A 23,545-nucleotide genomic window follows, 5' to 3' on the forward strand; every position below is an offset into this window, starting at 1 on the left:
ACTTCCCACTGGCTTGTCTATCCACACATCCTTTCTAAATGTGGCCTAATAGTTAAAGCAGAGATCCTAGACGTTTTCCAACCCCTTTGATGTTTGCTGGGATTGTAGGCTAATTGAAGTTCCATTATGTCTGATTGCTAATAGCATTTTCTGCAGCAATCCTTTATGGATTTGGGCCACTAAATGAAACATCTATAGGGTAGAAAGCATTGTGGTGTTTGTTTTTTAAGGGTGGGTGTGGGGAAGAGAAGAGAACTGCTCGTTTCTGATGAAAACTTCTATGCTATTGAAGGTGAGATCTAGTTTGCAGTTGCCAGCTTGGGGCTCAGATTCACTCCAAGATAGTTGGTGCACTGCAGCCGGAACATCCAGAATAGACCAGGTAGGCTGCACAGCGAATATTTTTCAGGATTTTGGTTAGGAGTTAGTATTTTTTTCTGTGTGATTGGGATTTCTCACAATTTATTAATTACTATCCATTTATAAACATGTTCAGACCGTGTCAGAAGACATAGATATAACTGCTTTGTTTTCTTGTGTCATCTATTTCAGATTCCATATATGCTGTAAGATTGTAAAATATTAAATTTATTTTGGGGAGGGGGAAATCTTAATTTATCATTGGGATAAATGCACCTGACTTAAATCATGAATGTTCAGTTCAGTTAATGTGTTTAGCTTAATCCAAGAGGACCTACAGTTTTGTTTAGTACAAATTCATTTAACTACTTTAAATTTCATTACTATTTTATACAATTTAAAGTTAGTCTTTGTCATGAAATCTAGTTTATTTGTCTTAGGATATGTTTCTGCCATGCCCACTCTGTTTTCATTCAATTTTCTTCAATTATTATAAAAGGAATCTTATGAGATAAGCTTCTAAATATAAAGGGGTGTGTGTGTGTGTGTGTGTGTGTGTGCGCGTGCGTGCGAGCATATAAGTGAATATTTTTTAAATAGATAAACATTTAATCTAAGTTGAAGTAGAGAGACCAAAACTAGTCTAGCGTTTCCCTGTTCTAAAACAACATCTTTATGCTAACTCTTGAGCCAGAATTTCCAGGTGAATCTTAGCCATCCATCTCCAGGCCTAGCCTGGCCCTATTCCAAGCCATTTAGGGTTAAATATGTTGTTCATCTGCCTGTAGGCAGCTAGTATTTGTCTGCTTATTTGGTACTAGATGATGGGAGGTTAGGGTAGGATTGCAAAAGAAATAAAAAGCCAGTGGACTCTTTTTATGGATAGTTTGCAAAACCCTTTCTTGCTCTAAACACCTATTTAAGTGGATAAGGTTAATACCCTAAGTGATAATGCTGTTGCATATAAATAGATCTTAAGTTTTTGTGTGTGTTTTGTCTCTGCAAAGAGACAAACTATATTCTAAGAAAATAACATGTACTAACCTATTGTAAGAATAGGCTAAATGATATCAAATAGGTGCTAATTCACAAATGAATTGGATCTGTTTGTCAACAAAAATTCGCTGGAAAAAATATTACAGATATAAAATATTCTAAAATTCATATGTACCATATTCTACAATCCAGAATAATTTAGCAGTTATGGTACCATAACTTTAGGGACTGTATCTGTGATTTCCTTAGTATAGGAGATGCTCTGTTGAGGAAACTCTAATACAGTTTGGCACCTCTGTAACTTACAGAGTTGCCTAAAGCATTTCGAGATTAAGTGACTTAACTTCGGTCAGCCAGCCAAAAAAATTTCTAATCTGAATCAGAAGCAGGATTTGAAACCAAGTTTTCCCAGCCTTGAGGCTGGCTTGATAATCATTATGCCATGCTCCCTATTATTTTATTACATGTAAAATGTGCTGTATTGGATTCATCACTAATTCATGCTTATTGTCTCCAGTTAACCTGAATTAGTGAGGTTTTATTGTAATACATATATTGTGTACACAAATCCCATAAAATGGGTAGAAGAGGGAATATTTTAATTAGGGGAAGTTTACTAGAGGAAGTGAATTTTAAAGGACTATGGGTTGACCAAAGATCTGAGAGTGAGTTTCAAGCAGGGAATATACACTGGTAGGAACATGAGCTTGTATATATTCGATTTTTGAAATAGAAATCCAATTAAAAGGCCTTTGTTGGTAGTAGTAAGCAATTGGATTGGAGAGAAAGGGCGACTTGGTAAAAAACCTAGACTCGCATTTTAAAAACTGAGACTGGGTTTGGATTTAACCTCTGTATTTACTGAATTCCTTTTGGCCTCTTTAGGCCTGAGTTTTTGCCTGTATAAGATGAAGGAGGGCTTCTAGACCTAATGTTCTGTGATTCTGTAATATTTAGGCATTGTTGGAACTGGCCTGATGAGCAGGGAATCCCAACAAATGAGGAACAGGAAAGAAAAAAGGAGTAATTATTCCCATTATTCCCATGCTGCCTCTTATTCCAAAACCTTTTATTTTTAGATCATGAGGTGATTTGAGATAGCTATCATAGGTGGAAGTCTGATGTTCAACAATTGTGGCAGTAAGTTACTAGACATGTACTTATATTTCAGTACTGTGTGCTGAAATATGCATTTGGCTCAGCAGCTTCAAATAGTCATAAAATGTTCTAAAAACTACTATTTTAGTTTGTAAACACAAGGATTTTTCCTCGAAAAAAACTAAGTTTTAAAATTAATGTTACTGCTTGGTCTTGTGCTTTACACATAGAAAGGCACATAATAGTCTGAAATTATTTCCATAAAAGGTAGAAGTTTTCGTAGTAGAGGCTCTTAAAAAATGTAGTGACCTATCAAATAATAAGCACCTTAACAGATCCTCTGATAGACTGATTTATAACTGTCACAGAAATATTTTTACCCATATTTTTTGCAATAGACATATTTTAAAATTTAAGAATTTGGTGTTGGAATTTTTGCTTTCAACTGCTTCAGTCACTTTAGTTAGAGGGATTATCTCACTTTTGTTGGTTTTCCAAAGGTTTTGTTTGTTTTGCCTTCTAAAACATTCTCAGTCTGATGTCTTAGGTATGCTAAAAACTTAAAAATACTGTGTTTTGAAATTGACCTCCTTTAGTCCATACATAAGGTTAAGGCTTCTGTAGCAGGCCAAAGGACTGTATAGATATCTCAGATGTAAGAGACTGTGCATTATGCATCTTTTTCAATCATGTTTACCAAGAAATCAGCACAATAGAATTGTCAAAAAGAAAGAAAAAAAAAGCAGAATTAAATAGAGAAAACAAATTGAACATCTGTTAATCAGAAGGCTGATTTTTTTTGTTTACATTTTTTACTATCTTTATTTTTTGTTTATATTTTTTGCTATCTTTATCAAAACATTTTGTTTTGATGATTTTTTAAAAACTTAGGTAGGAAAACTTCTTGATTTTAAATAGAAAATTTTCCTTTTTAAATCTTACTTCAAATGTGTATATTTCTTATATCAAGATGTTTTATTTCATATTTTCAATCCAGATAGTATGGATACTTGTTACATTAAAAATTGAAGTACAGAGTTTGGTCCCTGTTTATTGTATAGACTTAGAGCAAATTAAAAATAATGCTAATTTTCTTCATGCACATTTGTGTAACTCTGACCTTCGTCTGTACCAAATAGAGCTTAATATTTAAGAATCTTTATCTGATAGATACACATTTACCAATACCTACCAATAAGTATAGCTACTGGTATTTCCTTTCCCATGTCAGCATGAGGCTAGTGGAAAGAACACAAGATTTGGAGTCAGAGAACATGAATTTGTGTATTGACTCTGCTTTGTCCTATGTGACCTTGGAAAAGTCATTTTGCTTCCCTTGGCGAGTTTCCTTATCTGTAAAATGAAGAAATTTGATGGGATGACCTTTGAGGTTCTTCCTAGCCCTCAATGTATAATTCTCTGATTCTTCCAAATGGTGGCATGCATGCCTTTTCTGCAACATCTTTTTTTTTCTTTAGATATATTTCTCCTCTACAGAATATGGATATTATCTTAGGATAAGTTTAGGAAGGATATATTTGCAAAGATGATTCTTAAAATTGAGGGTTGCCCATAGAGTCAGGAAGACCCAGGTTCAAGTCTTGCCTCTGACCCATGTTAGCTGATTGGCCATGGGAAAAAGTCATTTAACCTGGTTCGTGTTCAGCCTCTGACACATATTAACTGGATGACCGTGGTAAAAGTCACTTAACTTGTCAGTTCCCTAGGCCTCTCTCCAAAGATTATAAGTAATAGACAGTTTTCAGTCTGCATCATTGGGGAAGAAACTGGGAGTTCCTACACTGATTAGATCACAGGTTTGAAATCACCCTCACTCCTCCCCCCGCAAATGAGATAGATAATATTAAGGAAGAAAAGCTACCGTTCCTAGAAATAATGTGGTTTCTCAAATTTCTGAGTAGGTTGAAGGGGCCATTCCTGTCGACACTAGCATTGCTTCATTCTTATCTAACATATGATTAGGTTTGTGGTACCAGTGTACCTTTCCTATACTTTTTTCATCTTAAACCAGAATTCAAGCAAGATTACACATACTCTCTTTACCCCCCAACCCCAACTTTTAATAGCATAACAGTTCTGCCCTAGTTTCTTTATGAGACATGTAGAGCATGGGAGAGATTTATTTTATTTTATTTTTAGGCAATTGGTTAAGTGACTTGCCCAGGGTCACACAGCTAGTGTTAAGTGTTTGGTCTGAGGTCCTATTTGAACTCAGGTCCTTCTGACTTCAGGGCTGGTGCTCTATGCATTGCACCACCTAGCTGCCCCCCATGGGAGAGATTTATAAGAGACCATCCCATCTCTAATTACTGTTATAGGGCAGGTTGTAATGATAGAGAAATAATAGCAGCAATTCAACATCCACAAGTGCTTACTAGGTACTTATGTCCAACACTGTGATATATTTATTGGAATATAAAAGGAAGACTAGTATGTAATCCGTGTCTTGAATTTATTTCTGTAGTTGGAGAGACAAATTCGATTTAAACATTTATTAAGTGCTTACTATTTGCAAAGCATTGTGTTCCAGGTTACAAAGACAAAAAAAATCCATAATTTTTTTTTTGTGGGGGGGCTAGGCAATGGGGTTAAGTGACTTGGCCAGGGTCACACAGCTAGTAAGTGTTATATGTCTGAGGCCGGATTTGAACTCAGGTCTTCCTGACTTCAGGGCCAGTGCTCTATCCACTGCACCACCTGGCTGCCCCTTCAATCCATAGATTCGACATGGGGACAGTGGAAATCAGAGGCAGAAGGTAGAATGTCAAATTCAGAGAACCATTCCAGTTTGGGCAGATATTACAGAAATCTGAAATAAGCTTGGTAAGATAGGTTGGAGCCACATTAGGAATGACCAGATTGAAATATAGTATTTAATTGAAGAAGCAATAGGGAAGTCACAAAGTTTTTCAGGAGGGAGTGACCAGGCTAGATTTATGCTTTAGGAAAATTTTTTTTGGCAGCTGTGTGGATTGAAGGAGAGAGAGACTTTAAAAGCAGGGAGAGCACAACCAACTAGAATATAAGACAGTAACTGATAAGTGTTTTCTGAAAGATGTGCAAATAAGTTTTGAGACAAGGGCCATTAATTTTACTGAAAGGTAAAGTGCAAAATCAGCTAAACCCAAGGCACGGAGGGGGCGTATTTGAGGCTTTCAACAAGTGATGAAAGTAGAAAAGGCCTTCTAGGCATGGTTACAGCATGAACAAGAAGCAGAGTGGCATGGGATATTTTCAAGGATGGTGACTTGTCCAGGTTGGCCAAAATGTAGCTCATGTGGAAGCAGTGTGAAGTAAAGCTGAAGATGTGGGAACAATTAGAGAGCAAAAGGAGAGTGAAGCAAGTGTGTTGTGTTGCATTGGTCACTGGTATGTGATAGCAGAGTTCTTATGTCACATTACTGTTTCACTAAAACAATGTGATACACCTACTGTGGGTATCAGCATGGTATGTGCAACAAGGGTCAATGTGGTATAGACAGTACTTGTGTGTTAGGGACATGGAGATTGTTTTTGATAGATTAAAGACTGCACACTATTAATTTACCTATTTTCAAAAGCTTGTGTTCTTTGAATTTAAACTGAAATTCTTCTATAAAGTAAATGTAAAGAGACTATTTCTTGTGACTTGTGCCCTTTTCCTTCTGAAAACATTGTATTTTGCAAGAAAAAGTTGTCTTTGAAATAGGATGGTGATTTGGTTATAATACTATAACAAATTATGTCTTGCCATAAACTTCTAGTTTGATATGAATTTAGTTTATTATATTGTTAGTGACACCTTGGTAATATTTTTATGCTTTATTTCTCCCTAGTTATTTCTCAGTCAGGCTATACCCATTTTCCAGAGTTGATTTTTTCCTTTTCCCTAATAAATTAGTTTTTCCAAAATCTGCTTTCTTTGTTTTTCTCTTGTAGATACTTTCCCTTTTTTCCCCCCTTAGATTTTGTTTTGTGGTATACCCCAGATTATTTGTGGTAAATATGTTCACGATTGGAGAAGAAAAAAATTTTGTTTCAGTTTATTTTTAAAATAAGAATTATAGGTATTAGCTAAGGAGAAATACTGTTTTAATTGCTGATCTGCGTAGATGGGTCCTAATACTAGCTATTTCTAGGATTCTTCTATCTCAGCTTTTGAAAATCACTTTCTGTCAGTTGTTAATTACCAGTATATTATAAGGGTGGTGATAAACTGTGTCTTGTTGAAGTTTCCATATTTGGAAAGCTACATGCTTGTTGCCATGGAAGCTATGTGATAATGAACATAGACTATATTGTCATAGTTTCAACTCTTGATTTTTTTTTTTAGCAGGGTGTCTGTAATTACTATTAAATTGTAAAAGTTTCCATGTTTCATTTCCTTTAAATGATAGCTAATATTTATATAATGTTTTAAGATTTTATAAAGTTCTTTGTATTACTTCATTTGAGCTATATGATCCTGTGAGAGATAGATGCTAGAATATTATCTGTTTTGCAAATAAGGAAATAGACTGAGAAAAATTGTCTTATTCGTGTTCAACACAGTGTTACAAACTGAGGAAGTCTAGTGCTCTTTTCATTAATACCATGTTGCCTCTCATTCGAAAACCTTTGCAGTATGTAAGCTGGGCTTGTTTCTCAGCCTGGGTATCATTTTTTTGGGGGGGGGTTGTATTGATTCATAGGCATAAGTTATGTTCAGATCACAAACTTCCTCCTATTAACATCCTCTCCCCCTTTACTTCACTTCCTCCTCAATACTCCACTTGGCAATATTTACCCAGAATGGCAGCCCTCCTATCTGGAGAGACACTTGAGTTAAGGGGTCAGGGATGAGGGGCATATGTTGGCACAGAGTTCACAACCAGCATCTTGGGGGTGTTCCCCAGGAGAACTATTCAGATGGACTATGTCTCCAAAACAAATCCTTCTGTAAATCAAAACTTTTGAAAACCTTAGTAGTTCCCAAGGTTATCTAGCTCATGGATCATACCCCAAATCTCAAATTTTCTCAGGGTCGAGTATTCATACATATCTCTTTTCCCTCCAATGTATTTACCTGCCAAAATAGTTAAAAGGAGGGGAAACCAAGGAAAAGAAGCAGTTGGATCCTTTGTGCCAGTTCAGTAACATCAAAATAATGTATACCTGAGACAGTCTGATTTCCCTAGTTATCTCTTTTTCTCAGATCTCAAAGAATGTTACTGTTGAAAGGAACCTTAGAAATCTAGTCTAACCCTCTCATTCTGGTCAAGAAGAAACTCTGATTCCCGGAGATGTAAAACATGCCTCAGAGCTAGGACTGGAAGGGACAGCGGAGGCCATGGTCCAGCCCTCTCATTTTACAGACAGGGAAACTGAGGCCGAGAGAGATTAGAAAGGCTTATTCAAGGTCAAATGGGCAGATAGGAACCAAGGTCCCCCAATTCCAGAGACCAGTGCTTCTTCCTGATGACAGTTACACTGCCAGTTAGTGACAGTCCATATATCTAGAAATAGATAATAGTATTTTGAATAAAGTATCCTAAATTTAGCCTATAAACCAGAATTGTTTTAGTTCCTTAGTTTACTGGGAGGAGTGATTATGCAATTCCTATAATTTACTTTTATTGAAATCAACTGGATCTTTTTGTAGATGAAGCTGTAGTCATAGGAAGATACTTAGAGATGCCATGAGTCCATTTGCGTGTTTCAAGCTGTTTTTGTTTTTGGCACTTGTGTGTGGGATGAAACAGATGGTAACAATGTATAGCTAAACTAATATTTATTTAAAATAGCACTGTTATTTTTTCCTTTCTGAAGAATGGGTTTGAATCTTGCTGAAGGATCATGTAGGAAAATCAAGGGATAGAAACCTTGTATATGTGTTACTTCTCACGGTGGTACTAAAGGAGAAACTAGATACAATGAAACTTCAGCCATACTACTGAGAAAAGTAATCCCCATATAGAGTATGATCCCTAATAGCTCTGAGGAAGAAATAGATTGTGGAGAATAGTCAGTGAAGCCAATAGTTGTAAAGTGCCATTCACTAATGAGTCTCACAGATTGACTGGGGAAGTTGCATGAATCTGATATCATAGCCAAACAATGCCAGCCAATTTTTTTATATAGGAGCATGGAATTGAAACATAACAAATTTCTTTGAAATTCTTTGAGTTAAGGGGTGGTGGTGAGGACTAGAAACAAAATGTGTAAGATAATTGGGTTTTGCACAAAGGATAAAAAAAAATTGTTGACTGTTACTACTTAACTTTAAATCCTATAATTGCAGAGTGGCTCAGAATCTCTGAGCATCATCTCTTTTCAGACTATCAAAAAGATGCGACTGAGACAAATGTTCATTTTCCCTTTGGTGTGTCTAGTATTTCCTTAACTGAATTTCCTTATCTGAGTCCCTTTCACCAATTGAATATAAGCTCCTTAAGGATAGACCGAGTTTCATTTTTGTCTTTTTATCCCCAGAGCCTAGCACAGTGTCTGGCATATAGTAGGTGCTTAACAAATGCTTTTCAGGTTGAATGAGGACATAAATTTTTGTTTTTCTCAAGCTTTTATACATTGTGTTCATAACATTTGTTGTTAAATACCTACTATGTGCCAGGCATATTGCTTTCTCTATATTTCATTTGTATTGGTTACTTTTCCCCTAAGAGATTTATACTATTTCACAAAACTTTTAGAATCTATGGATTAAATTCATATTTTGGTATATTTTGATAAATTCATTATCAGCATTATGAAAGCATTTCACAAGTAAATTTATGAATTCACTTATTTGTATTCTTGGTTATCTCCAATTAAAACTAAATAAGTAACTACTTACTTTTTAACCTGAGTAAAAAATATAATAGAGAAGAGATTAAAATTTTGGAAAATTCCTATAATTTTTCAGTTCTTCCCTCATCAGCTCAAACATGGATCCAAATTAAATACAAGTATTCCCATGTATATAGACTAGATTTTTGGAAAATTCTTTGTTCACAGCTTCCTGTTCTGTTGTTGATTTCCTATTCTATCCTTACCCATCAAACATAAATCCACATTAGATGTGGATAGTTCTATATATACAGGTACTAGAGGCAATGTATACAATTTTAATATAGCCTGCATATTTAAAATGTATTGCACATTATTTCTCTTTCCATACCATACCTCCCCAGTCTCTCCAAACCACTATATCTTTCTTACACCATTCCATCACTCTCAGCCTTGGGAGGTTATTTTCTTTCTGTGTTTTTTTTTTTTTTCTTCTGTAACTACACAAAAATTCTTGACAAGAAAAATTTCCTTGTTCCTCTTCTTTTAAAATTTGATCTTCTTCATTTTTTAAATCAAAAACAATCCCCTGACCCACCAAACATGCCTAGAATGAGGAGAGTACTCTATGTTGATACATATATATCAAAGGAAAAAAAGACAGCAAGTAAAATTTGATGTAGTTTTTTTTAAACTAACACCTCAGTCTCTAAAATGTTATAAGAACAGACCTAGAAAGTCCCCTTCAGAATCTCCAGAAAAGCTTCCATTTATCACCTTATCCTCTAATTATCCTCTTTGTTTTCTTAAGTGTCACCTTTCAAGATAAATTTAATAGTATTTGTTCAATTTGCTTTGCTGATTTTTGTTAATAGTATTTAAATAGTATCTTCTACACTTTTTTCCCCTATGGAAAAAATACAGTATAGATTATGAATTGCATTTTAAGTGATTTTGGAAAAGTTATTTAGGAATCAAGGAATCAAATTGCAACTTATAACATCATTTCAATGGGAGAATGTATTTAATTTCCAAACCAGCAGTTTACAGAAGAGCTTTTGGAACAGTCATCCAACTTAAAAACAGGTTGTATCTTAAACTTTACACTAAATAGTTAGATTTTTCAACACATTTTCCAAATTCATGATGACTTTGAGTTCATTACTTTGTCACTAAAGTCTTTGGAGTTCAGTTACAAAATCATTTGAAGAAAGTGATGACTATAACTGTCCAGTAAAATCATTATTGATGAAGTTAACATTGGGTAACTGGAAAACCAGAGTATCATTTATTGTACTGAGAGCTGTTCTTGAAACTAACCTTGATAGGGCAGAGATAAAGATGGAAGTCCCCTCATTTTACAGATGAGAAAAACCAAGTCCAAGAGAGATAAAGTAACTTCCCTGAAAGTCATAAATGCAGTAAAAAGAGCTGAAATTCAAACCTAGTTGCTTGCTTATAGTATGCATCCATGCTGCCTAACGATTGTAACCTACAAGTGCTACTAACATATCAATAGATCAGCAAGTATTAAGAGCCTGCTATGTTGCCAGGCACTGTGCTAGGTACTGGAGATACAGAGACAAAAATGAAATTGTCCTTGCCTTCAAGGAGCTTACACTCTTCAACAGAACTTCAAAATAATAAAGTTTTAAGAAACTTTGATCATGGATTTGAATATATAGATGAAAATTTATCATAATTATTTGCCCTTTTGTTAAGAGGATCTTGATGGAAAATGGGTTATTTTACAAAAAAGATTACATTTTTACTGTGTTTAATAATGTAACTCCTTTTTTAGAGTTCTTTAAGGTTTGCAAAGTGATTTCCTTAAATTAAATTGGCAGATTGAGAAGCTAACTTTAAAGCTAAATTATTGATGCTAGTTGAACTGCAGTAAAAATGGAAAGCATTTCTGAGAATTCATTTCATAAAATTTATTTTATATACTTTTCAGAAACATTATATAATTTAACTATTTAGTCCTTGGTGTCACAAAATTCAGTATATGGTCTTTTCTTTAGGCCAAATAAGCTTAGTTGATGTGACCTTCACAAGATATACTTTCTAGCCCCTCTAACAAATTGTGATCTTCTCTCTGAACCTCCTCAAGATTTCCATAATAAATGGTGACTACAGAACCCTATCACTTTTCTACTAAGGTTAATAGTCTTTTGCTAAGTGTCCTAGGTATATCTTCTTTGGTCTTATGAATCACAGTACATTGCTTATATTTTAAATTGTATGTTTTCTAACTCAAATTCTCTGACCTTCTAGAATTTTTTTGCTAATCAGAGCTAATCCGAGCTAGGCAATTACCTATTATCTATATGAACAATTTAATTTTCTTTAAGCATAGTCTTATATTTTTATGTCCCTCATTTGTAATTTAGAGTATAGTTATATTGTATTCTTTTAGCTATTATATACATGAAACTTGATGTTTTCTGAAATTATGCTTTTATTCAGTCATTGTGTTTACCCTTAAAAATGAAACACTGAGATATGATCACTGTAGAAGTCAACTTGATATCTAAACCCCTTTGAATTTTTTGATGATAATTTTTTTTTATATGATCTAGGTCACTGATAGTTAGTCTTGATCCTATTTAATTAAACAATTCAGATATTTAAGTACTTACTGTTTATGCTTAGAAATATTACCCTCTCCCCTTTTTTCATGATGTTATTGTAGAATTAAGAGGTAGACTTTAGAGATAAGAAAATTAATTTGTATAATTTGCTAGGTAGGCTACCCTTTATTTCAGTGACATCACTCTCCCATCCTAAAAGATGTCATGTGGAATCCCTTATAATTTCAGTGCTTTGGTGAATTAGTTTTCTTATTACTGTGAGAATTCACTCCATTTGTAACCCATCTGCACTGTCTTAACTGGTGTGATTCTTGTCCATGTTCTCCCAAATGTCTTCTATAGAGGATCTGCCTAACATGTTAAGAGGCCTTCCTTTAGGTGTTTTCAGATTTCATTGGTACCAATTCATTTTTGCTGTTTTGCTAGCCACTGTTCTACCTACATTACTGGTCAACCTTTTTTGAAGATATTACATATACCACTTAATGAAATTCAACTAAAAATCATTACATAATAGAATTACATCATATTTGGCATAGTCATCGAAATTGAGGGTGGGAAGAAGGAATGTCAGTGGTAATATAATCCAATCCTGTACATGAAAGGAATCCCCCACTCTTAAGATACCCAGTATATAGTAACTATACTGCCTCTGCTTGAAGATCCCCGGGAAAGAGGCACTCCCAACCTCTTGAGCAGCCTCTAATTGTCAGGAAGGTTTTGGTTTTGTTTTTTTGTTTTTGTTTTTTGTTTTTTGTTTTTATTTCCGACATAAAGCCTAAATTGACCTCTTTACAACTTAGCCCATTGCTTCTGCTCTGCCTCAGGCCCAACAGATCAAGTCTGCTTTCTTTCCTACATGACAACCTTTCATTACTCTCAATCTGAGGGGCGGTATGATAAGCAGAGTGTGTGAACTTGGAATTGGAAGACCTAAGTTCAGATCCCAACTCATTGGATTTATTATAGTGAGCAGTCATTTACCCCCTCAGTCCTACTTTCTTTATCTATAAAATGGGATAACACTTGGAATCACTCAGCAGGGTCGCAGAGTAGATAGATAGACTCAGAGACATGAAAATATGGGTTCAAGTCCTGTCTCTGATATATATTGCCTGAATGAGCCTTTGCAAGTTACTTCTTAGTGCTCAAAGCGAGTTTCTAAACTATGAATAGCAAGATATATGCTTTACCTACTTTGATAGAATTTCTTTATCAGAATGATATATAATAGCAAAATCACTGGTTGACCTAGTCCAGAAAAAAAAAATCCAAACCTATAAAACTACTTCACAAGGTATTTATGAAGAAAGTACTTTGCAAACTTTAAAGGGTTAAGTTATTATTCTTACAGTTGGGAATCCATGTTCAGCCTGGTCCCACCTTTATAGTTTTAGAACATTCTAAAACATACAAGCATAATTCTCGCTTCAGGAATTAGGTTGTAGCTAACCAGGTTACAGATTGCTGCAAAACAAATGTAATGTTTCATAACAATACTGTAATTACTGCAGAACTGAAAATGTGATATAAGATTTTGAGAGGCTATGTCCTTTTTAAAAGTAACTCATTTTCACTAGGTGATTGAATAGTACAGTTGTCTATATGTTTTAAGAATTTAGCAACATCCTCTTAATACTATTTGTTCTCCACACACACACAAAAAAACTCCATATGGAAGGATTTTTGACAGCCACTTTCTTGTCTTACTCCTCTAAATTTTTATCTTTTCCTTCATCTGTATTTTGTTTGGTATAGAAATTAAGATACATATAAATATTTTCCTGGCTATGTTAAATGTAGTTGTAGAGGCTCTGAATTTACCCCATTAATTGACAGGGGTTTTTTTTGTTTTGTTTCTTTTTGTTTCCCAAAAATCCCTAGGCTGTTATGAAAATAGAAATCTTTGGCTTGTTTTCTCTAGATCAGTGTGAGTGCTTTCTTAGACTGTTCCATTCATGAAATAGACTGTGTATCATAGTAGCAGTAGGCAGAATGAGAAGTTAGTAGTCAAACATTTATTAAATACCTATTCTGCAATACAGTGTTGTAGTTTTTTGCATTAAAGATTGAAAGTTTAATAAGATAATTTCAAAAAAATGGCATGGAAAACATTTTTTACTACAGGATTTTTTTTTTTTTAAACACTTAGGGGGAAAGACACACACATACACACTTAAATTTCCTGGAGCCATTATAGAACTTTGGAATTCATTTAAAAGTGATTTAGCATTGAGTAAATTATCTGCTTTCAAAGTTTTAAGTAGAGAAAATAAACTAATTTTTTTAAAAAAAATATATTACATGTATCTTATGACCAATCAACATAGAAGGTCACAGTAAGGAAAGTGAAGAGGGAGGAAACAGATGCTGTATACGTAGACACAGACACAGAAAAGCAGAAAGAGGGAAATAAACATAGAAATAGGCTTTGTGGAATAATGTCATCTTTAGGCCTTTTAGCACTTATTGCTCAAGACTTAGTTATTTTGGGTATTTTCAGTACTGATCATTAAGGTACCTATACTGTAGGCCAGAAGAAATTAAGTCAAGAGCCATCTCAAGCCCATAGACTTGGAAGTTCCTTGGCCCTATTCTAAGGCAATAAGATAATATGTATTAGTACCTCTATTATTAGAGGCATAATGTCACCCTTTCACTATCAGAAGCAAAAATTGAGAGAAAGGGATTTGCCCCAGGTTATAAATTCATTTTCCTTCCTGTCACAAAAAGCTGTTCTAAGATTCCTTTGTTTTTTTGATTCTGAAGGAAGGAAGAGTAAGTTTCTTTCCCTAGAAGTGAAATTGTACTTTGCTATGTTTTTGTGGCTTTTTCTGCTTCGATACAACTGGATTACAGATGAGCCCTACAAGTTTAGGTCTGCACTTAACTGGTTAGACCTTAGCTTGGTTAGACCTTCCCCTCTCTCCACCTCCCCCCATCTCCCTTTATTCTTATCTTGCTTAGGAAGGCTATACTGAACTAAAACTCTTACTTTCTTCTTTCTTATTCTGTGTTACCTGGTATCTAGTATCTTTTGAAGATACTAGAATTTTTTACACCCAGGACATGTTGTTTTGCTTTGTCTTTGGAAAAGAGAAGACTTGGGCTTAGGGCAAGGAGGACCATGCGAAAGAGAGATTAAGACTTTGTTTTTTGCCTCCAGAGGGCAGAAGTAGGAAATATGGGTAGGTAACTGTAAAGAGGCAACCTGTAGGCTTGATGTGAGGAAGATAAATATTTAAGAATTAGAGTTAGCCAAGAGTAGAATGGCCTTCCTCGAGAGGTAGTAAATTCTACCTCAGTGGAAAGCAGTCCAGTGAAAACTGGATGCCCAGTCACTTAAGTATGTTGTAGAGCAAATTCTTTTTCAGCTACTGGTTGAATTCAGGTGGCCTCTAACTTCACTTCCAATTTGGAGTCTCAATTGATATGTTTCCTGAAGATTTATTCGTTGATCTGTGTGAGTCTGTTTCTATTTTAAGAGGGGGTATGTGTTATGAGGTGGTGTGTCTGTGTGTGTGTGGCGTGTACATATTTGTAGTAATGAATTCATTTCATCCACTGATTTCCTTATGACTTAATACCTTATCTCTTTGTGTTAATTCTGGGACTGCCCTTGGAAACAAAGAGCTAGTAAGACAAGAATGGTATGAATATTCTTTTCCTATTTTAGAAATGGTGGAAACAAGAGAGAATATGTGAGATTGGAATTGGCTTCTGAGTATGCTATTTTATGTATTTTGTTAGGTTTTATACTACTTTTCATACATTTCATAATTTAGTATATTTTATATTTCATAAGAGATCATAATACATTCATTATTATGAAATGTAATTCTATTCAAAATGCCAAATCAAACTGAACTGTTGCTTCATAGATATTTAAATAATACTACAGTTATTATATTGATGTAAGGACTCAGACAAGTATATTTTTAAAAAATTAGTGTCACTGACCTCCTGTGTTTTAGAGACATTATTCTAGAGAAGTAATGAAGTGATAAAAGTATTACCATTATTTCTAATTAAGAAATGTTTGAGACTGGTAGCAGTATAGATTAAGTAGCTGAAAAAAAATTCATGTAATATACTATTAATGAAACTGAAATCACTGATGTAATTGATAATTTGGCAGCAACAATACTAATATATTTTCCTTCAAGTATTAGAGAAGTATGTGTTTATAAAATGTGTAATTTTAAATAAAATAAGATTTTAAAATTTAAAATAGCATAATTTAAAATTGTATGACATTCATAGAAAATGATTGGATAGCTTTGTTTTCTCAAAAAAGTAAGCTGTTGTTTGCTGTGCCTTTTAGTAGTAGGTACTCTATGAATTTTTGTTGAATCAAGTCACGTATAAGCACTGAGGGTCCTTTTTCTCTTCTAGGATCGAAGCCGAATGTATGACAGTTTGAACATGCACTCGTTGGAAAACTCCCTCATTGATATTATGAGAGCAGAGCATGATCCTCTTAAAGGTAAGTTGTCATAAAATATGACATTGCTGCTTTGTAAGAATGTTCATTATAAGAACATAAGAACTAAATAGTTCAGAAGAAACCAAACAAAAGTCTCATCAAAACTGACTTTTAAAAGTTTCTCTTAAGGTTTATAAGCATTTATGCAGCCTCCATAAGATAAACCTAAATTCCAACATCTATATTGACCATAGTTGGTGGCAATGTCAGGGAGGGTGAGGAGGAGAAGGAGACAAAGAAAGGGACTGAGATAAGGACTGGACTGGTGATTTCATTGATATAGGAAAATCCCAGCGAAGAAACTCTCTTTAATAATCCAGATCAGTACCTCCTCTGCAACTTCGAGTGTTAAAGACAATTGCCTGGGGTCACTAAGAGGCTAAAGTAACTTGTGTGTATTAACATAGGCATGTATCAGAGGCAGAACTTGAACCCAGGTGGTCTTGACATTGAGGTCGGCTTTCTATCCACATTGCTTTTAGATCTATTCTGATGCACGTTTAATATACTTAAATAGTATTTTTATCATTTGGGGAAAATCCTACTCTTGAGAGGTCACCATGCATACTCTGAAGGCTAAATAAATGACTTAAAACAAGTTTTCATAGTGATAGTTACTTTTCTAGACTTCAGCCTTATAGATATTAGTACATGAGCACATTCAAAATTTAAATTTTCCCCTCAGTCATCTTAATTTCCCTCTCCTGACATGTCATAATGTTTACATATTTCCTTGTCCTCTATTTTTATTTTTGTTCTTTTCCCATCACAAAAAAAAAAGTTCTAACCAAAATTTATAAGAGAAAGTAGAAGTAAAATATATCCAGTTTTTCAGACCTCAGCCTACAGTCTATAGGCCCACAGCATATTTTCTGTGATGTACTTACATGATATGGTTTGGAGAAAAGAGAGCCCCAAACTTAATTGAAACGCCTGGCTTAAGGTCCTAGTTCTGGCATTTACCCTCTCTGAGTCTGCTTCCTTATTTCTAAAAATGGGGATATATACTATTTCTTCACAGTGGCTGGTAAACCTTACCAACATTATATAAATATGAGCTAGAAGTGACTGTAGTTTAATGCAAAAGTATGAATCTAGACAATGGGTTGTTTATAAAAAAATTTTTTTTTGTAAAAGAATTCATGCTAGAGATAGTACAGTTTTTACCCAAAAATCTCAATCCTATCTTGGATAGACCAGATTGTCTAGTTATTTTCCACATTCTTTCTGTCTTAGTTTTAGTTGCAAAGAGGTTTTTGCCATCCTGATATAAGTGGTTTTACTTAGATCTGTGCCAGTGGTAATTCTCTTTCTTTTGATAACTGTATTTTTAAATTTTGTCTCTTACTGACTACAAATCCTCATTACTCACAGTCCTAGTAGATTAAATTTTTTTTTTTTTTTTTTTAACTTAAACTTGTTCTGGGTTTACTGTATACTGTATAATCAATGCAAATCAGTAGCCAGAACATTATGTTTGAGAAGAATTTAGAGAACTAATTTTTATCTTTTTAGTATCTGTACAAAAGAAAGCTCTTGGAATTTCTGATGCAATATGGAGTCAATATCATAACTGACAAATGTCACTATTGGACAAGTAAACAAAATTTCTATTATTCCAACCTTTAGAAAGAATAATGGAGAGCATATTTCTTGCTACAAACCATATAGACTTTTTTTCAGTCTTTTATGAGAGAAGTAGGGGGATGGAACTAAAAGAGAAGAAGTCTTAAAAAGCAGCAGATGAGTAGAATAGTTCTTTTTAGAGGGGAAGGAGGGGACAGATTTGTTAGTAAATTGACAGCCCCAGAACAGTTGTTCTTGACAACTCCCATATAATCTGACCCAGAAGTTCTTAACCTTTTTGTGTCATGAGCCCTTTCAGTAGTTGGGTGAAGTCTGTGCACCACTTCTCAGAATAACGGGGTTTTTAAGACATAAAGAACATAAAATTTCAAGGAAAATTAATTATATTGAAATACACTTAGCAAAATATTTCTTAAAACAAGCTCACAGACTTGAGGTTAAGAACCTTTGATCTAGAAATACTTGTTCTGTGATAGTTTATTAGGAGAGTTACTCCTACTTCATGATTCTTAAAACAGTTTGAATTGTTGCACTGAATTGTAGGCAGTCTGCTATTAAGTTTCACTCACTGTATGTAAGGCTCCTAGTTATATCTGCTTTGAGGTTGCTCTGGTTTTCATCTAAATTTGCTAACTATGCATGAGGAACTTTTGGCCCAGTTTCAGCCCCCAGCTTGATATCATTTAGCCTTCAGTTTTAAGACCAAGATAGACTCTCCATTTGTACCTGAGGTATAAAAACCAGAACAGCACTTTAGAAGTTCTTACTGGCAGAGTTTTTTTGTTTTTGTTTTTGCTTTTTTGCTTTTTGGTGAGGCAGTAGGGGTTAAGTGACTTGCCCAGGTTACTTACAGCTAGTAAGTGTCAAGTGTCTGAGGACGGATTTGAAATGAGGTCCTCCTGACTCCAAGCTTTATCCACTGCGCCACTTAGCTACCCCTTAGTGGCAGTTTTTTAAAGTGCCAAGATAAAGATGTCATTGCTTGTGAAATTATTTTCTTCAAAAAGAGATACAATATTCCTCACTTTCTTGCATTGGAAATAGGGTTTATCTATGAAAATGAAGCAAAGATTTCAAGAATATGCTTCTAGATTCTAAGTAAGAAAGAAATGCTTCTTGTTAGAAATATTTATATGTTCCTTATATTTTAAAAAAAAATTTTTTTCCTCAAAGAAAATTTTCTGTCAGGTAAACATTTACAAGAAGCTGCAGTGGTTTTTCCTCTGCCTTACTTCCTCCTTTTTGTCCTTTAAATCTGCCCTCCCCCATCAACATGTTCTTTATTGATCAGATATATTTGTATACATAGTGTACATATTCAGCCCAGCTAGAACTCAGTGCATCCTACAATAAAACTTTAAGAATCTGAAAGTTTTTTATTGTTAGTAGGAAGATCAGTAGTTTTGGAGAAAGTTAAGAAAATGTGATTTAAAGTAAATAAAATAGTTTTATGAAGTGCTTCTAATAGTCATCTAAATTTTAAAAAAAAAAACTTTAAAAAGCCTTATTCCTTTTATTTTTAGTAGAATGGATGTCTTGTTTGTCAGGTTGTAAGTCTGATCAGATAAAGTTCAATTTTAAGTAATTTTCAAGTCCAGCTTTGTTAATTAGGAAGCTCTAAAATAAAGGACAGGCTAGCTAAAGAATCTGAATTTAGTTAGTAAATTTCTTTATACAGCACTGATTGCAGAATACCCCATCATTTTAATTATTTAAATTATATTATCAAATATGAAATATGCCATCTTAAAGCATTTAGAAAATTTGAAAAATTAAAATTAAAAGCAACCAAAACGTTCACCTCTCATATACTACTCCTGCAGTAAAAAAAAGTCGTTGGAATTTTAAAGACATCTTACAGTATCTGTAATGACTAGTATCTTGTCTTGAGATTTTTCCTACCTTAGGCATGTGGAACAGTTTTATGTCGGCTACATACAAAATTGATCACCATGCTCTTAACAGCAGATTTTTAAGCATGTCCTATCACCACTAAGTTTTTTTGAAATTCCTTTTTTAGTTAAAGTTATTACAGCCATCAGTTTACATAAGTCAGAAATAACTAACATTTCCCTTTTGATTTCCTGTTTTTATTTATTCTCTGAATCCAACATAATCTTTTGCTATAATAATAAATCTTAAATGAGTGGTTGAGAAAATGTATTCTTTTCAGTGATATTTTTGTGTTCTAAAAAGCATATAGATAGAGTATTATAGAAAAAGTATTGGATCTATAAGTTGTAGCTCAAGATTTGTCATCTCTGTAATCTTAGAAAAGTCACTTAAATTTTCCCTTTGCTTTTGTTTCTTCATCTGTAAAGTATATAATAAAATTATTGGACAGAGTTATTATGAAGTTAAACTGAAATAATGTATATAACTTTTAAAAAAAATCCATGATTTGGTTAGAGGCAGTTAGGTGGTACAGTATATACAGGCCTAGAGTCTGGACCTATGTAGTCTCAGACACTGTGTGACCTTCAGTGAGTTACTTAACCTTTGTCTGTCCGTTTTATAAACTGTAAAATAACACCTATCTCAATCAAGCACTGGGGGGTACAAAAGGAGGCAAAAGACAGTTCCTATCCTCAAGGAATTTACAGTCTAATGGGAAAGACACCATGCAAACAAATATACACAAAGCAAGCTATACATGGGACACATAAGAAATAATTAATTGAAGGAAAGCAATGAATTAAGAGAGGTTAAGGAAGGCTTCCAGTAAAAGGTAGGATTTTAGTTGGGACTTAAAGAAAGCCAGAGATGTCAGAAGGCTTTTGGAAAAGGAAGGGTTATTATCAGGGTCAAATGAGATAATATTTATAAAGCATTAAGCATAGTGTGACTGGCACGTAGTAAGCACTTAATAAATGCTTATTCCATTCCCCTTCCTCCCATGAATACAAATTGCAAACAGTCTTTGAGTGTTTCTGTGGACAAAAATGTATAGTCAATTGTTATGAAGTCTCTCTGAACCTCTAGGCTGATCTTCATATGACAGATATTCATCCATTGCCAGCCTTTTCCTTCTTGGAGTAGAATTTCCTAGTTTTTGCTTTTACGGAATAGCCTTCAGGAATCCAGGGCCAATTCCACACCACTGTGAGGCATCGGAATAGGATTTAAGTAGAAGGAGAAAAATGTAGAGCTGTTTATGATTATTAAGTCTTATTTGTTAGTTCTTTATGTATTTTCTGGTATTGAAAATGGAACTTAAAATTAATATATTTGTAAATAATTAGGTAGCACATACAACATTCATGGATCAAGTATTAAGGTTGAATTTTATGAAAAGGAAGGTAGGATTGTGTTTTTATTAGACAAAGAAAACCCTTCTGTGTGGAGCCAGGAAAAGAGCAGATATGAGACCTTTCGGTATTTAATATCTTTGTATGATATTGCTCTTAGACTTTAAGGGAGTCATATGTCAGGAGTAGAAAATGTGGTCATATAAGGTCAAAAATGACCACCCTGCCTTGACTCTGAGCACATCTACTGAAGAGTAAAGCTGATCTAAGCTACATGCCATATTTTCTCCTGTTTGGATCCAGGAGGGAGGCTGAGTAGAAAATAGAATATGGTCAGACACAAGAAGAATCCACCTAAGTTCTTGAGCTTTATAATTGAATGTTGATACAGTATCATAAGGAAGAAATATTAGGTATTTTTACTTGAGGAAACACTGTTTCCTTAGTGGTTTAGAGAGATGAAGACTTCATATTTGTGAGTTATATTTCACAAGATTTATTTAGGGATTAGTTTAATTCTGACACAAATTCATTGTGTGACCTTCATGAATCACCACTCTTTTAAGTTTCCTCATCTGAAAAGCAAGTGTGGCTAGACAGATTGGCACTATTAAACATGAGAACTCCTCTTGTCATGGCTCGTGAGGGCTTTAATTGGAGTTAGCAAATGTTAATAAGCTGGTTTTTGAGGACGCTTGGAACATGTACTAGGATTGCTAGAGGAAATAATTGGGAAAAGAAAAGAATTATTTAGTCAAACAATGAGAGTTAACGGTTCTGTCTTTCCTAGTTTTTGTTGTTGTTTTTCCAGAAATCTGTAGAAGAACCAAAATAAAGGCTTATTAGTATGGTAATTATCTCTTTATTAGAACATTTATTTCTTCCCGTACCCTGTATAGGTCATTTTATATCCCTCTCTAGTGGCTTTGTACAGCTCCTCCCCTGCCCCCAACCTTCACTCCAATCCTCTGCCTATTCACTTCTGCCTTAGAACCTTAATGTCACTTCAGATTCTACTCCCTGTCTTAAGCCTTTTCCTGAGGCCTCCACTTGTTAGTAGTGTTCCTCCTCACTCCTCTGTTCCGTTTACTACTTTGTCTATCTTTAAACTTGTCTCCCCACTGTAGAATGTGAGCTCCTTACAGACAAGGATTATGACACTTTTGTAATTGTATTCTGCATGCCTAGCACAATATTAGGCATATAGTAACACTTGGTGTTTGTTGATTGATTTCTCGATTTCCCCTCCCCCCCAATAAATCATCTTCAGATAGACATAGATCCTAGCTATTCAACAACAGACTGTTGACTAATGTGATCAATTGATTCAACAGTAGACTAGTGTGAGCTAATGTTATTGCAAGTGTTCTCACTGGCAGTAGAGGGTCATCTACCAATATGGTGTTGTAGAACATGTTGTTAGGTTGGACTGGATCTCTTCCAGTGCTAAGATTTTATGATTCTTCTAAAAATTGTTCCAAATATTGAAAATTAAAAAGTTTTAAGAATAAGTTATAGTATTTTCATAGAAGATAATGTTACTTTAACAAAAGTTAAATTTCATGTCATTGGTATTTATAATTGTGTTTAACTTTTTCCTCCTTGGTAGTAATTGATTTGGAGAAGGAATCACCACAAAGATAGGCTTCTGTGTGTGAAATGGTCATCAAAGTTGAAAAGAACAACTTCATCTTTTGATTCTTGAGTCAGGAGGTGCTTGAATCACAAAAGGGTTTATACTTTTGTGAGCACTCAACAAGTTTTAGTACCTGGCAGTGTGCCTGTATGAATTAGAAAAAGTCTTTTTAGAATGTTAACTTATTTGATGTTTCTCAGTTTTTATAGTTGCATGCTTGGCAATAAGAGTTTAATGAAACATCTTAATACCAGCTAATAAAAAAAAGAAATTTAATACAAATCTGCAACCAAAAAAATTGTCATTTGTTTACTGACAGTAGTGATTTCTGTAATCCCAAAATAAAAGCCATTGGCTATTTATTTGCTTTTGAAGTGTATTTTGCCACATACAGATTATTGGTATATGTTCTGGTATTTAATAGTATTTAGGCCTACATGGAGAAAAATACCTATTTGTAAATAAGAATCTGTGACTTGAGCAAAATGTGGAGAATCATTTAGTATCAACTGATTTGTCTGTCAATATATCTTTGAGGCAGTACTGGCAGTGAAAATAACAAATTGGCTTTGTCTTATTGCTGCTCAATGTTTTGTTCATTGTAATGGTTTTATTCCTATGAGATACTCACCTTCCAGAACCTAACTTTGATGAAACTGACAGGTAGCCATATTAGTTCCCATAAAGTCAAGAGTTTTATTCTCATTATTTCAAGATAGAACTAAAATAGAACTAATAAATCCTAGAATTTTAAAACTAAGAGGAATCTTAGACA

The 23,545-nt window shown here is 34.2% G+C and overlaps 1 protein-coding gene across 4 annotated transcripts in view; it reads left to right on the top strand.

Moving 5' to 3' along the window:
• CPEB2 (cytoplasmic polyadenylation element binding protein 2) overlaps window positions 1–23,545 on the top strand; it is an 80,313-nt gene that overhangs the window by 6,259 nt on the left and 50,509 nt on the right. For 2 of the 4 annotated variants that reach the window (XM_027836231.1, XM_027836235.1), the window contains exons 3-4: window positions 293–382; window positions 16,209–16,299. In XM_027836231.1, coding sequence (XP_027692032.1) covers window positions 293–382; window positions 16,209–16,299 — 181 coding nt within the window. The remainder of the gene's footprint in view (window positions 1–292; window positions 383–16,208; window positions 16,300–23,545) is intronic. The other 2 variants (XM_027836232.1, XM_027836233.1) reach the window with 1 other exon arrangement.

Source organism: Vombatus ursinus, unplaced genomic scaffold (assembly GCF_900497805.2).
Source record: "Vombatus ursinus unplaced genomic scaffold, bare-nosed wombat genome assembly UNPS02014818.1, whole genome shotgun sequence".
Lineage (NCBI taxonomy): Eukaryota > Metazoa > Chordata > Mammalia > Diprotodontia > Vombatidae > Vombatus > Vombatus ursinus.